This window comes from Elgaria multicarinata, chromosome 15 (genome assembly GCF_023053635.1).
Source record: "Elgaria multicarinata webbii isolate HBS135686 ecotype San Diego chromosome 15, rElgMul1.1.pri, whole genome shotgun sequence".
Lineage (NCBI taxonomy): Eukaryota > Metazoa > Chordata > Lepidosauria > Squamata > Anguidae > Elgaria > Elgaria multicarinata.
The window spans coordinates 10,642,302-10,657,500 of record NC_086185.1 but is presented as its reverse complement, the minus strand read 5'-3'; the positions used below and the strand labels follow the sequence as shown (position 1 = coordinate 10,657,500).

The 15,199-nt window shown below is 46.6% G+C and overlaps 1 protein-coding gene across 1 annotated transcript; it reads right to left on the bottom strand.

Annotated features, from left to right (window-relative positions):
• Positions 1 to 3,148: 3,148 nt before the first annotated feature.
• On the bottom strand, positions 3,149 to 13,061 carry LOC134409112 (putative P2Y purinoceptor 10). Its single transcript, XM_063141691.1, has 2 exons — positions 12,928 to 13,061; positions 3,149 to 4,492 (listed from the first exon to the last, which is right to left on the bottom strand). Exons 1-2 carry the CDS (start codon positions 12,930 to 12,932, stop codon positions 3,427 to 3,429), a joined length of 1,071 nt encoding a protein of 356 aa, XP_062997761.1. The 5' UTR covers positions 12,933 to 13,061; the 3' UTR covers positions 3,149 to 3,426.
• Positions 13,062 to 15,199: the final 2,138 nt, after the last annotated feature.

The following is a 15,199-nucleotide window of genomic DNA, read 5'->3' as shown; positions in this document are numbered from 1 at the left end:
GTGAAACATGTGGCCGGGTGTCGCTGGTTGTCCCAGCTCCTCGAGAGTAACCACGAGGACCTGGGACCCGAGCAGGTCATCGGGGGTGAGGTGGGGGGAGGGTGCTTTTTTAAAAACTTACCTAGTGTTCTAGTGCTCCTGAGCTCATTTCCCTTTTTAAAAAAACCAAAATGGCGGCCATGATGTCACGAGCCATGTGTAGACCAGGGCGACGATCTCGTAATCATAAAATCGCAAGGTTGTCACCCTACTACACCCTCGTCCAGCCATGGCCACAGGGTGCTTGCAGAGGAGGACTCCTTGTGCAATTGGTCAGACTTATTCACTGCATTTTATTGCCAGATGTCAGTGGTCTTTAGTTTGCCACCTTTCCATGTTTTCCCACTGCTCCTTCTGTCTTTTATTCTTATCAGAAAAACCAACAAATAAAATGACCCAGTTAAGGAGGTAAAGATGGATCCATCTAGTCCAACGTTCTGTTCACACAGTGACCAACCAGCTGTTGGCCAGGGACCCACAAGCAGGACATGAATGCAATAGTACACTGCCACCCATGTTCACTGCCACAAAGAACATCACACACCAAGTGTGGAGAGGACATTTGTGAACGACAAATTTGCCCTTTTGAAAGAGTTAACGTTAAATTTCCTAAATTCTGGTCCTCTTATGAGCCTCTGCCTTCTGAAACATCCTTTCTTCTTTGAGGCATGTCATAGAATTGTGGTATCATTCAGAACACTTGTTTAAAGATTTTCTAGTTTGGGCATCGATGGTAAACCAACTAACACACACAACACGCAAATCCTAAAATTAGACTTTCACAATATCTTCCCGTAAGGTTAAAAATCAATAGTATTAAACCTCCAGCACTGTTTGACTTGTCTCTTTAAAAACATGTTGTTTCTGACTAATGTATGTAATTTGTCCTTCTCCCCCCCTCTTTTTGTGGGGGGGGGTAGGGTCCTGTAGGCAAGAAGACAACTGTATCCCATCGACAACCAGCAGTTAAAAATAACTGACAGGATGCACCTGAAGGTAAAAAAAAAAGTTCTAATTCTCCTTTTGAGAAGCAAAGAAGAAGTGAAAAAGCAAAAAAGAAAAGAAAAGTTTTTTATAATTCGTACAGGGATGAAAAGTACTTTTCGCAAAATACATTTATAGCTCTACAGATCACATTATGAATATATAGAATTAATTTTCAAAAGGTGGCCGCGAAGTCTAGATATGACATAGGGGATTAGTCAATAAGACCTTCGGCTTTTCTTTTCTTGTTAAGTATTAATTTATTAAGCCAATGAGAGCCAGTGCAGTGTAGTGGCTAAGGTGTTGGACTGGGAGTCGGGAGATCCGGGTTCTAGTCCCCACTCGGCCATGGAAACCCACTGGGTGACTTTGGGCCAATCACAGACTCTCAGCCCAACCTACCCCACAGGGTTGTTGTTGTGAGGATAAAATGGAGAGGAGGAGGAGGAGGAGGAGGAGGATTATGTATGCTGCCTTGGGTTCCTTGGAGGAAAGAAGGCAGGATATAAATGCAATAAGAAATTAAAATAAATTAAATAAATGAGGATAGAGACTAGGGCCTTAGCTAGACCTAAGGTTTATCCCAGGATTGTCCCGGGGTCATCCAAGTTCATGTGAATGACACACAGGGGATCCCAGGAGCAGGCAGGGACGACCCCGGGATGATCCCAGGATAAACCTTAGGTCTAGCTAAAGCCTAGGACTGGGGAAACCAGGTTCAAATTCCCCCATAGTTATAAAGATCTTTGAATGCCTTTGGACAATTCTCTTTTGCTCAGTCTCTCTCTCTCTCTCTCTCTTGCTGCCGGCGTATCTCATGGGGCTGTTGTGAAGATAACCATGCAAAAGGTAGAGCCATGCACACTGCTTTTATTTCCTCAGGGGAAAAATGGGATGTGGATGTAATAAATGTTCTACTTGTGAGCTTTGAGAAATAACCTGTCTAGCTGTTCTCCTCCTCCAAAGCTAGTTTAGATGAATTCTGTTCTGATCCAGCAGAATGGATCTTGTGCTCTCTTTGCCGGAATCGAAGCAAATAAGATGGTCTAAAGGGTGAACAAACATTTTAAAGGGAAAACAAAACACAACCTTATTTACTTTTGAGCCCCAGACATCAAGGGATTTCGTTCCTCTCCCGCTTGCTTAATAAATTTTAGGAAACTCTTTTCAGTTTTACCTTCTATGAAAAGAACTGAATATGGTATTCTTCTTGTTTTCCTTCAAAACGATTATTTTATTCATCTATGTACACATTGATGCAAATGTAATCAACCAGTTTGTTGATGATGCAGTCAAAAGCTTATATGACCAATGCACACTTAAAGGTAAATAGCTGGAATTTACTTCTGAGTAAACATCCATAGGATTGGCCTGCATGATTCTTTTTCAATGCGATGGGTTGGGTTTTTTTTTTTTTTACAGGCACCTTCTCCAAAAGCTTTTCACATAACACTGTAGGAAACTCTCTATGCAAAGTAGTCTCTGTACTTCAATGGCAGAGCACATGCATTCCATGAACAACGTCCCAGGAGTGGAGGATGGTGGCTCCAATTTTCGTGGGGCCATGGATCCATTCTGGGTCAGAACTCTAAAGGAGCTATCCAAGGTGCTGAACCCCACCCCACCCACCCCCCAAAAGATCCAGCACTTTAGATAGCTCCTGTAGAGTTCTGACTGGTTCTGAGTTGAAACCCAGAATGGATTTACAGCCCCACCGGAACCAGAGTTACCAGCCTCCGCATATTCCCAGATTCAATTCCTTACATCTTTAATGGCGCTCAGCGTTGATGTCTAAACCTTTCAATGGCTTTCTCTGGCCATTCGGAAGGAACCAATGCATTGCAATAGGCATTTAATGTCCTTTTTAGAACGTCCTGCAAAAGGTCCCGGGTTCAATTTGTGGCATCTCCAGGCAGGGCTTGGAAGGACTCCTGGCTGAAGCTCTGGAGAACATCTGCTAGTTAGTGCAGACCAAGGGTTCAGAATCTCAGGCCACAGGGTGGGGTGGGGGACAAATCCAGGACCCCTGGTATCCACATCCTTCCCTCCAGCATTCCCCAGAGAACTACACACCCTTCCCCTAGCCTTTTCCCTCTAACTATGAGTTCTTCATTGGTTTCCTGGATTTTGAGCATTTTGCCCCATTCTAAAAGGATGAAATGCTTCTCCTAAGCCTTACGTACTGGCAGTCAGAGCTTTAAGCTTTAATGTGCTGGTATTTGGGGGTAATTTTGGTCCTCCCCTTTTGCCTTCCACTGGAACGTGGCCCCTGAGGACTTCTCCAATATGGCATTCAGCCCAAGGGCTGAAAGAGGTTCAACACCACTGACGTAGACAACAGCTTGGCCTGGAGCAGTGGCCTGCCTTGGGATAAGACAACCTCCTGCATTCACGACTCGTGGACTAATTTGAAGTCCAACGTATTTCTTCCTTAACGGACGAGCCGCTTTCCTTGCTCATCAAACGATTCCTGATGGCCAAGCTGCTGTGTCTCGATATCTGATCCTGGAATTCGGACGTGGTGAAGAAATAGAGGATTGGATCGAAGCAACAGTTGAAGCTTGCGAGGCTTAAGCAAAAGGGGTGGATGTACAGGATGGTCCGTCTGGCGGCACAGTTTGTGATCAGCTTCTCTTTCACCATCATGAAGAAGAAAAACATGATGTGGTAGGGCGTGAAGCAGACGAAGAACACGATGGCGCACGTGGCAACCATCCGTAACGCCTTCTGCTTCTCGGTAGCATTCTGCAGAGGGATGTGGCTTTCCTGGAGAGAGGTTTTCGTCTTCCAGGTGCAATAGACGATGACGCCGAGAGGGACCAGAAACCCAACAACTTCGGCCACTATCACCACCATGATGGAACTGGTTTCGCTGCCGATCTTCTTGATGGGCAGCTCGGTGAAACATTTCTCGGGATTTGTCACGCTTCTGAACAAGGGGAAGAGAGAACAGGCTGCTCCGACCACAACCCACACGATGACACAAATAGCCACGTCGTACCTTCTTTTCCAGTCTTTGGCCTTGAATGGGTGGAGCAGGAAGAAGCACCGCTGCACACTGATGCAACTGAGGAAGCAAATGCTGGCGTACATGTTGAGATACTTCAGGTAGAAACATAACTGGCAAAGGAATTTCCCAAACGGCCACCTGTAGTTAATGTAATAATATATCCGCAGAGGCAACGAGAGCACGTGAGCCAGGTCGGCGGTGGCCAAGTTGACCATGAAGATGATGGTTTTGTTTTGCTTTCTCAGGAAGCGGCACAAGATCCAAAGGGCTACGCTGTTGGTCAGGAGGCCTGGGATGAAGACGAGGGTGTAAATGACAGCGTACAGGTAGTGATGGAAGGCTGTTCCGGGCTCAGTACAATTGTCTATTGCCCCAGTGCTCTGTAGCACTGCCACATCTGTACTCCCATTAAGAACCAGGTAAACTGGATGAGTCACTTCTTTGGAGAGGTTATGCACCCTGTAAGGAAGAAGAAAAAGTGGCACAGCGTTTGTTTCCTTTCTTTTTATCTCTCTTTTTAAAATGGACTTCTATTAATACATAAAGCATAAGAACATAAGAAGAGCGCTAAAGCTGGATCAGACCAAGGGTCCATCTAGCCCAGCACTCTGTCCGCACAGTGGCCAACCAGATGTCAACCGGGAACCCATATATAGGAGGTGACTGCACCCTCCCACCCATGTTCCCCAGCAACTGGAACATATAGTCCCAGTGCCTTGGATACTGGAGCTAGCACAGAGCCATCAGGACTAGTAGGCATTGACAGCTTTCTCCTCCAGGAATTTATCCAACCCCTCCCGCCTTTAAAGCTGTGTGAAGCAGTCCTTCCTTTTATCTGTCCTGAATCTCCCCCCAATCAGCTTCATGGGATGACCCCAGCTCTAGAATTTTGGGAGAGGGAGAAATATGTTTCCCTATCCATACTTTCCACACCAAAATGTTTCCCTATCCATACTTTCTACACCAAAATGTTTCCCTATCCATACTTTCCACACCAAAATGTTTCCCTATCCATACTTTCCACACCAAAATGTTTCCCTATCCATACTTTCCACACCAAAATGTTTCCCTGTCTATTAGGGATGTGCTCCGCTTCTCCTTGAACCGGAGAAGCAGGAGCGGAGAGGGGGGGCTTCGCCTACCCTTAAGGCGGAGGCGAAGAGAGTCAGGGGGGCTGCGGATCGAGGTGAAGAGGATCGCCTCAATCCGGAGCTTCGCCTGAAGGTAAGTGGGGGGGAGGGGGACTAATCTGGCGCCGCCATCCATGCGGCTGTGGCAGCAGCAGCACCAGGTTAGGGAGCAGGGAGGAGGGACGCTTACCTTCCTCCGTCGCCGGCTTCAATTGAGGCCCTGGTTGAAGCCAGAAGTGAAGGCCGAGGCCTCTTCTGGCTTCAACCGGGGCCTCAATTGAAGCCCGCGATGGAGGAAGGTAAGGGAGGAAGGTAAGGGGGCGGGGGCTGGGGCGGGGGCTGGGGCGGGGGCCTGGCCTACCTGGCACCGCTGCCAGCACCATCCATGCAGCGGCCGGGGCCTCAATTGAATCCCGTGACAGAGGAAGGTAAGGGGGCAGGGTGGGTGGGTGGTTTCTCTTGCGCCGCCGCCGCCGCCGCTGTCCATATAGTGACGGCGGCGAAGCCGGATGTCGCTCCGCGGAGCGGAGCGGGAGACGGGCAAAGCAGCGCGAAGAGGATCGGGCCCGATCCGGATTTTCCAGATCGGGCCACGACGCGGATTAGGGGGTCCGTGCACACCCCTACTATCCATACTTTCCACACCAAAATGTTTCCCTATCCATACTTTCCACACCAAAATGTTTCCCTATCCATACTTTCCACACCAAAATGTTTCCCTTTCCATATTTTCCACCTCTAATGACTCCCCTTACCCTCCTTTTTTCCAAACTAAACAGTTCCAGCTCTTGTAACCTTCCCTCATATGGGAGATGCTCCAGCCCCTTGATCATTTCTGTTGCCCTTTTCTGCACCTTTTCCAGCTCTATAATATCTTTTTTTTAGGTGTGGTGACCAGAACTGTACACAATATTCTAAGAATGGTCACACCACAGATTTCTATAAAGGCAGTATCGTACTGGCAGTTTTTTTCTCAAATCCTTATATATCTCTTCTGCCCTGGGTAGCCACAGAAAACAAAACATAAGATGTCCAAAAACTCCAACACTGGCAGCACAATCCTATCCAGATGGTTACTCTGGAGTAAGTTTCACTTACCTCCACTGGGTTTACTTCCTAGCAGTGTGTTTAGGATCGTGTTGTAAATTACTGCAATGCGTTATACGTGGGGCTGCCTTTGAAAACGGTCCGGAAGCTTCAGCTGGTACAAAACAGGGCAGCCCATTTACTAACAGGGACTGGACGGCGAGATCACATTACGCCAGTCCTTTCACAACTTCATTGGCTGCCAGTCCAGGTCTGGGCCCGATTCAAAGTGCTGGTATTGACATTTAAAGCCCTAAATGGTTTGGGGCCAGGTTATTTGAAGGAACGCCTCCTCCCATATCTACCAGCCCGGACCTTAAGATCATCTACAGGGGCCCTTCTCTGTGAGCCCCTGCCAAAGGAAATGAGGCAGGTGGCTACTAGGAGGAGGGCTTTCTCTGCTGTGGCACCCCAGTTGTGGAATGAGCTCCCCAGAGAGGTCCGCCTGGCGCCTACACTGTACTCCTTTCGTCGCCAGCTGAAGACCTTTTTATTCTCTCAGTATTTTAACACTTAATTTTAACTTAAATTTAAATTTTACTGTTTTAACTCTGTATTTTAATTTTATATCAATTTTGCTGCGTGGTTTTTATCCTGGTTGTGCTTTTTATACTGTATTTTGTATTTGTGCTTTTAACCTGTTGGTTGCTTTATTATGGTTTTAATTTTTGTGAACTGCCCAGAGAGCTTCGGCTATTGGGCGGTATAAAAATGTAATAAATAAAATAAAATAAATAAATACTGCTGAGATCTTTGCTCCTAATCGTTATGGCAGTCTTCCCCAAGCTGATGTCCTCCAGAAATTTTGAACATCAACTCCCATCAGTCCCAGTCAGCATGGACAATGGTCAGGGATGCTGGGAGTTGCAGTCCAAAACATCTGGAGGGCACCAAGTTGGGGAAATCGAATCTATGCATCTTTGCATCTAATATACAGGGTTGTTGGGTTTTTTAAAATGCAAATTGCATCAGCCGTTGGGTGTGTGTGTGGGGAGTTAAAATGAACAGGATCAGAGCAGGTATGGAGGAGGAAGATTTGCCTCCCTTTGTGCAGTCTTGAGGACAACGTTTCTCATGAAGCCAGTATTGGCATTCAGAGGAAATCCCCCCACAAGCAGCAAGAGAGGAAATCCACCCACTGCAAAGCAAATAGCACTTTCAGAAGAGGGATTTTCCTCACAACCACATCACGGGGGGGGGGAGATAAATCCCCACTCTTCACCAGCTGCAAGCCTGTTAATTATCAACCTACTCCAACAATTTGCATTGGGAAAAGGGGGGGGGAAACACCATGCAGGTTAAATGCCAACATGCATTTAACAACAACTGAACTTTGGCCCTTAAGGATAGTGAAAGCTGAGATAATGCCTTCCATACATTCTGGCACTTACCAGCAACAGTTCTTATCTTCTGAACCCTGTTTCTGGTAAATCATTTGAAATGAAAAGGGATCGCCAAGAACAAGGAAATGATATTTAGGAACTGGGGCTTCCCGTATCCCTGGAGGTTCTCCGCGTGGTTGAGAATACTGGAAAATCAGCGTTCTGAATGGCTGGGGCCAGAGTTACACCAAGCAGGACATGACACTTTGAAAACTGTTTGAAAACTGCCTAGGGAGCTGTGTCCTGGGCCCCAACAGTTGTCACTACTATTATAAATGATTTTAAAGCAGTAGTGTAGATCCTGCCCTGGAGAGTTTCCACAGATGCAGGATACAGCTGGTTCTCCTTTTTGGAATATCATCTTCCATGCAGATGACGTTCTGAAAAGGCAGCCCAGACACTGGAGGGGACAGGGCTAGTACACGCTAGGGCTGTGCATGGACCCCCCCGAACCGCTTTGTGGCCCGATCCGCAACTTTCGGATCGAGCCGATCCGCTTCGGGCCGATCCGACCCTCCCGCGCTTCGCTCTGCAGAGTGAGATCCAGAGGGGCGGATTGACATTTTGCCCCCTTCCCTACTTACTTGCCTCCATGGCGGGCGGCGGAGGCAGGTAAGTGGGGGCAAAATGGGGGCCGAATAAGCCCCCTCCCCCTGCCCCTTACCTGGCTCCACCACTGTTGCAGCAAGGACTGCGGTGGTGGTGGCGGAGCCAGGTAAGCCCCCTCCCCCCCACTAACCTGCCTCCATCGTGGTCTGCCGCAGGCTTCAACTGAGGGGCATGGCTCAATCTGGAAGAGCAGGCTGTGTAAGCCCCCCTGCCCCCTTACCTGGCTCTGTTGCCGTCGCCACATGGACTGCAGCAGCGGTGCCAGGTGAGCCCCCTCCCCCCTTACCTGTATTTGGAGCTCCAGATGGAGGCAAACCGCTTTACCTCGATCCCCAGCACCCCTGACCCGATCCGGATCTGCCTTTGGTGAAGGCGTATTAGGTCGGTCCGCTCCGGATTCGCTATCTGAATCAGAGCGGAGTACAGCCCTAGTACATGCCATTTCCTTGCACGTTCATCCTACACTGTTACTGAAATCAGATTGGTCTCCAGACTTCTCTGCATTAAGATTCCCTTCGTCTATTGCTTTTAAGGGCCAAAGCCTTTGATTGTTTCCTCCTTCGCCTTATAGATCTTTGAGTGGTAGGACAAAATGTATTTTTGTGATTTAGCTGGTTACTCACCCTTTCCCGAGGCTTGGCATGGATTGCAATGTCTCCACCCACCCCAAAAGAGATGCCTGGTGCTTTTAAAGGAGTTCCGTATGCCAGAAAGGCAGGTCCCTCCTTGCCCCCAAGAGCTTCTAACCTACAATCTGACAGGGTTGGAGTCAGCAGAGGGAAGGGAGCGTAACAAGAGATGGATGTGAGCCACCTGGCAAAGCTAGTCTATGTGGTGAGAGCAGGCAGAGATGTTCTCAGCTTCTACCACGACCAGTCTGCACTCTGAGAACCTCCGTAATATAAAACGTACATAAGAACATAAGTAAAGCCCTGCTGGATCAGACCAAGGGTCCATCTAGTCCAGCATTCGGTTCACACTGTGGACAACCAGCTGTCGACTGGGCACCCTCAAGTAGAACACAGTCCCAACTGGTCTACATTGGCCTACTGCCTGTACAAATAGGATCTGCACCAAAACATGGCAAAAGATGGTCTAAGGCCATAGCTAGATGGGCCTTCATCCCAGGCCAAACCCTGGGATCATCCCTGTGCATCCACATGACACACAGGGGATCCTGGCATCAGGGAGGGATGATCCCTCCCTTGCCCCGGGATATAGCCCTCCCCAATGGCCCCTGTTTTTCCATGGTCCTGGGCTGAGCCTGAGACCGTGGAACGTGTTGACACGGCTCCGCGTGATTGACATGGCTCCGCGGGTTGACACGACTCCAGATTGCTTTGGCCTACAGCTCCCATAATTCCTCAGCCTTGGCTCTGCTGGGTAGGGCTGATGGGAGTTGCAGGCCAAAACCTCATCACTCACAATGGAGGCTACAGAAATTGTGTATTTCCTGCATCAGTCCTCTCTGTCGCATACTGTTGGTTTTTGGAATTCATGGACCATGGGCCATTATTTATAATAATTCTTTATTTGCAGTCAACAGATCATTAAAACATCGCTATATGGGAAAACGTAGGTACAGGTAAGGGATAAGATCCAATTTTAGGGTGAACTGGCAGTTGTACGTAATCCAGTAGAGATGAGCAAGATAAAATTTTTAGCCACCTGCACCATAATTCGCTTTTTGGTACCTTGAAGAAGAATGATCATGAGAAACTATAGTGTCCTGGAAAGGACTTGAATGATAGGATGTAGAAGGTCATTTCTTGTGCCTTGGTAGTAGCTTCATTGAAAAAAAAGTCATGTGAAATTGACTCCACCTGAGTGTTATTGTTTTTCTTGTTTTGTTCATTCCTTTGGGTGTCATATCCAAGAATGAAAAGAGGCTTCCCCGCCCCAAGACAACATGGTTTTAAATACTTTCGGACACAATCCTATGCATGTTTAGACCGAAGAAGAAAAAATCCTATAACTTCCAGCGTTCGCCTGCCAGCCATGTTGTCTGAGCAATGCTGGGAGTTGTAAGATGCATTTCTTAATGCATTTCTTACTTGTCATTGTCAATCACTACGAAGAGTGGCTTTGTTTGTGGTTGCTGGAGAAGATGATTAAAAGAAATTCACTCAAAGCAAAAGATAGTGGTAAACTTGGTGAAAGTTTCAGGTTTCTCTGTTATTTCGCTCATCCTCTCTGACCTCTCTGTTTTGATCGCAGGAAGCACATAGTACGAGCCCTGAAAGATTGATTACGTATTGGCTATCTGTCTGTCTGCAGGTTCCATTCAATGTATGGATTTTGCCATTTATTCTCATACTTCCCTTTAAAAAAATATAAAAATCCATCGTTCCATCAATGAGCAGATGACAGAATGGCAGACACCAGACAATCTGCAAAATGCAGACAGAATGGATTTAACAAAATCTGAACTTCCCTAGAAACTTGTGACTCCTGGCATTTAATTTATTCTTTTGCTAATCTATGGCTGTCCCCACCACAAACACACACACACACACTGCAGGAATGATCCCACCACCAAAAAAAGTGATGCATGGACCTTGTTTCACTGCCCTGTCAAATCTGACATTGCAGTAGTGTGTGGGGGTGGGTCAGGGGTTGGTAGGGTTTGGACCCCTTTGGGGGGAGACCTTGCCAGTAAACTGATGCAGGCCACTCCAGACAATACGTAGATTCTGGCCACAATTAAAAGCAGCAAGAGATCAGCTATTTGAGATTGAGCAGGGGAGGAGACATTTGGATTTCCCCAGAAATAATAGTGCCTGTTTCATGTCTGTTTCAATAGTGCCTGTTTCATCTTTAACTTTTCATGGGGAGGGGTGAAATGGAATACATTAGATTTTAGGGTTTCCTTAAAAGGCATTTTATCAATCTTATAATCCCTACTTTGGAATTATTTTACATGAAAAGCAGGAGATACATTTCATAAATAAATAATATAAATAATAAAATAAACATCAGCCTCAGTTTGGGGAGTTTGGGGACCCGCTTCCAGCCAGACAGCATGCATGGTAGTAATTGGTCAGACAGCTTTCAGCAACTGTTCTTTTATTCTGTTGTCAGCAGAAAGAATAGCTGGCTGGGATTTCTCCCACAATGCAATTTTGGCAATCGAACAATGACAGGAAGAAAGACCTAAAATGTGGCTCCGGAAGCCAGGTTCAATTATCAGTCTCAGGACAAGTTCCAATCCGAAGTGGATTCATCAACTAAAGGCTTAACCGGATGGCGGGGCCAATTTTAAATTGGCAGGCTGCAAGTTAAGGGTGCGTTCATTTGTCCCTTGAGTCTCTTTGCTTCTGGTATGTTACTGTAATAAGATTTGCCGAACAAAGAGAAGCAGCTTTTGCTTATTCAAGTATAAGCACCCTTACACTTCTTTTAACACCAAAAATCTCAAACAGGCGCCTACATTAAAGTTGCAGTAGCATGCACAGTTCGTCATGGAATCATAAGGTTGGAGGGGATCTCAAAGATAATCTAGTCCAACCTCCTGCCGAAACAGGAAAATGCCTATTACACCATCTGGACAATACTCTAACAAAGGAGAGCCCTCTGCTTTCTGAGGCAGTTTGTTACTGTGTCATACAACTTGTACCATCAGGACTTTCTTATGTTTAGTCAAAATCCCCTCTCTTGTATTTGAACAAGTTAGTTCAAGCCCTAACCTCTAAAGCTGCAGAGAACAAATCTATTTAGTAACTTTAAAATAATGCAATCCTTTAAAAACAAACAGTTCATCCATTTATCAGGTGACAGCTTAAGATTTAAAGACTCCACATCGCCATCCTTATCAGGACACCTAGGTCTTTTCGCTCTTCTCTTTCTTACTAGGGCTGTGCATGGACCACTCTCCTCTGACCCCCCTTGGGCCTGGATCCAAAGCGAGATTCAGACCTCCCCTGATCCACCTCAGATCTGTTTTAGAGAGGTCCGAACCACCCTGATCTGCTTCAGATTCGGGATTCAAATCCGGAGCGGTGCACAGCCCTAATTCTTACTGTTCTTTGGCTGCTATCTAAACTGTTCCTCTTTTTAGGAGCAAGTCAATAATCAGATTGATAATAACAAGCAGTTGAACTTCCAGTAGCGGGTTCTCGTCTTCAGCCCCGGCATGAAGATGAGAACCCGCTATTTTTTTTTATTACTGCCGCCTCTTAGTTGTTGTTATAATCAGCAAAAATAAGAATAAAAAATATGTTTGGCAGAAATTAGCAAGCTACCAAAAGATACCCAAATTCAGCCAGTCACCGCAAACAACAAGAGAAATTCGCCAGAACTAGATGTGCTTCCAAGTGGCTGTATACTCCCACAGTACCAGGCCGTTTGAGTGGGAGGGCATTCCTGCTTCTCTAACCCTCTCCAAACTATTCAGAGGTATATATTTGGGCTTCCTCTGCTCCTCCCTGGGTTGTGTTGCAGGGGGTGTGAGGTGACAGCCTTGCTCCCAATGCTTTCAAGAAAGCGGTTAGCATTAATATTACCTACTTTCTCTTTTCAACTGTGTTGCAGGGACATCTTTTGCTCAAAAAGACTTCGCTTAGCTAAAACGTATTCAAAAAGCCTTCTTTCCCACAGTCTTTGGCTGGTAGAAAAGTTCACTTGAAACTCAATGGGGGAAAAAAGTCTTTCTAGACTGAGGTTTTGCAAGGTGATTCAAAAGCCTTACCTCATTGGAATGTTGAAGCATCGGCAAAAGTGAGTCCTGGTGGGTGATTAGAAGCTTTCTGGCTGTGAAGTAGAACCTTGCTCCTTCCACGTGCGATTCAAACAGATAAAGAAAGCGAGCAGATAAGATCCTGTTATCGCTGTACAGACAGGTTCAATTCAGGAAGTAAAAGAAATGTCTCACAAGTGTCTAGCAGCTTACCACAGAAAACTTGTTTACATACATCTGTCTGACTCATGAAGTGGGTTTGGTGTAACATCTGGCCACAGATCGCATACATGTGTATGGACTAGAACCTCCCAAACTGATTATTCTAGCCCTAGACCAAGTCAAGTGACCAAGCAAGGGTCAAGCTAGACATGTAAGCAAGGAACATACACACCTTTAAAAAATAAAATAAAAAAATTAAGGGGCGCAACCCTATCCGGATGCTGAATTCGGAGGCTGATAAGCATCTCATGCAGAGCGGAAGGAGCCTAGAGGCAGTTGCCTCCGAGCTTCTCTATTTTGGCTAGAGGGGTGTTTTGCCCATCTAGCTAGGACACTGTGGTGGAGGGGGGATGGAAGTAGGCTGGGGAGAATTTGTATCTCCACTTCCATAGTCCCCTAGCCTTGCCATTCACAGACACACACCCCCCACTTTCTGTCCTCACCGTGTTCACTTCTGTGAGCTAGGAGATGCTGTCAGTCCGGTTTTCTCCATACTGACTGTGGCGGTGGGGGTGGTTCGGATTCCTTGGAACCAAGACCAGAGCACTGTCTCTGACCTCAGACCCAGGAATCCAAACTGTCTAAGGGCCGTAGGATCATTCTCTAAATTGCTGCTGTGGGATGTTTGTGTGTGCGTGACAGGTTGGCCACTTACGCATTGCCCCCAAAGAGGAAATGCATGTATTTATTTGTTCCTTTAAAGTTATTTATAGACTGCCTTCAAAGGAGGACAAGAGAGGACACTGGCTTACATGAAATGGGCCTATGCTGATGTATAGCTACAGATGCAAATGTAGAAATAATTACACTAATTGAAATAGAAATACAACACGATACATTTATTTCATTTATAGCACAGCTTTCCACTAAAAAATGGTGCTTGAGGCAGCTAACAAATAATAACAATAACAACAACAACAATAATAATAATAATTCAAAATGGGAGTCTGGAGATCTGGGTTCCAGTCCCCACTCGGCCATGGAAACCCACTGGGTGACTTTGGGCCAGTCACAGACTCTCAGCCCAACCCACCTCACAGGGTTGTTGTTGTTGCGAGGATAAAGTGGAGAGGAGGAGGATTATGTACGCTGCCTTGGGTTCCTTGGAGGAAAAAAGGTGGGATATAAATGCAATAATAATAATAACCAATTAAATCCCGCTTTGGCAACAGAGCTGCCTATATGCTAAAGGCCTGGCTGAATCAAAACAGATTTGCCTGCGGGTAGATAGAAGGATAACAGATGGGAGGCCAACCTCGTCTCACTCAGCAGAGAGTTTGAGAGCCCAGGAGTGGCCATGGAGAAGGTCCTCTCTTCCATCCCCACCAAACATGCCTCATATATTGGAGGTGCCAAGAGATCTCACCATAGTGGGGAAGATGGTGCATCAGTGGAAGCTGGTTCCTATGTCAGGAGGGCGGTGAATCCATTTTGGGTTTCAGTTAGAACTCTCCATTTGGGGGAGAGGGTTCAGCCCTTTGAATAGCTCCTTTAGAATTCCGACTAGTTCTGACTGAAACCCAGAGTGGATTCACTGCCCCACTGGCATCAGAGCCACCAGCCTCTATTGCAATGACCTATGTATTTGCTCCGTCTGCTCTCTAGGTGCTAACTGTGGCTGGGCAAATTCACGCCACCCTCTTATGCTTTCCCTTGTTGCGGTTCTTTATCTTTAAACTGGACTTGGACAGGGCAGCCCTTTCAAATAGAGGATGGCTTCAAACAGAGAACTGTCTTCTCTAAAAGTAGGACACATGCCCGCTCGGGTGTCAGCAGGTTCAGGACCATGAAGATCTACAGCCCTCAGAGCCAGGTAGTAGGGGGTGTGCACTCCGTCCGCCCCAGAATTATCTGGTAACCGCAAACATCCGCTGAGCATTCACTCTTCCAGAGCAGAGATTGGCCGGTTCCAAACCCATTGATTAATATCAGAGCGGAGACGTGTCCAATCAGAGCTTCTAAAGTCTCTGGAATTATCCGTGTGTGTGTGTGTAAATTGAATATCTCCATATTTGGAAGACGCTGAGTGGGGTGAGGGGTAGCTTTGATATTGACTTCTGTG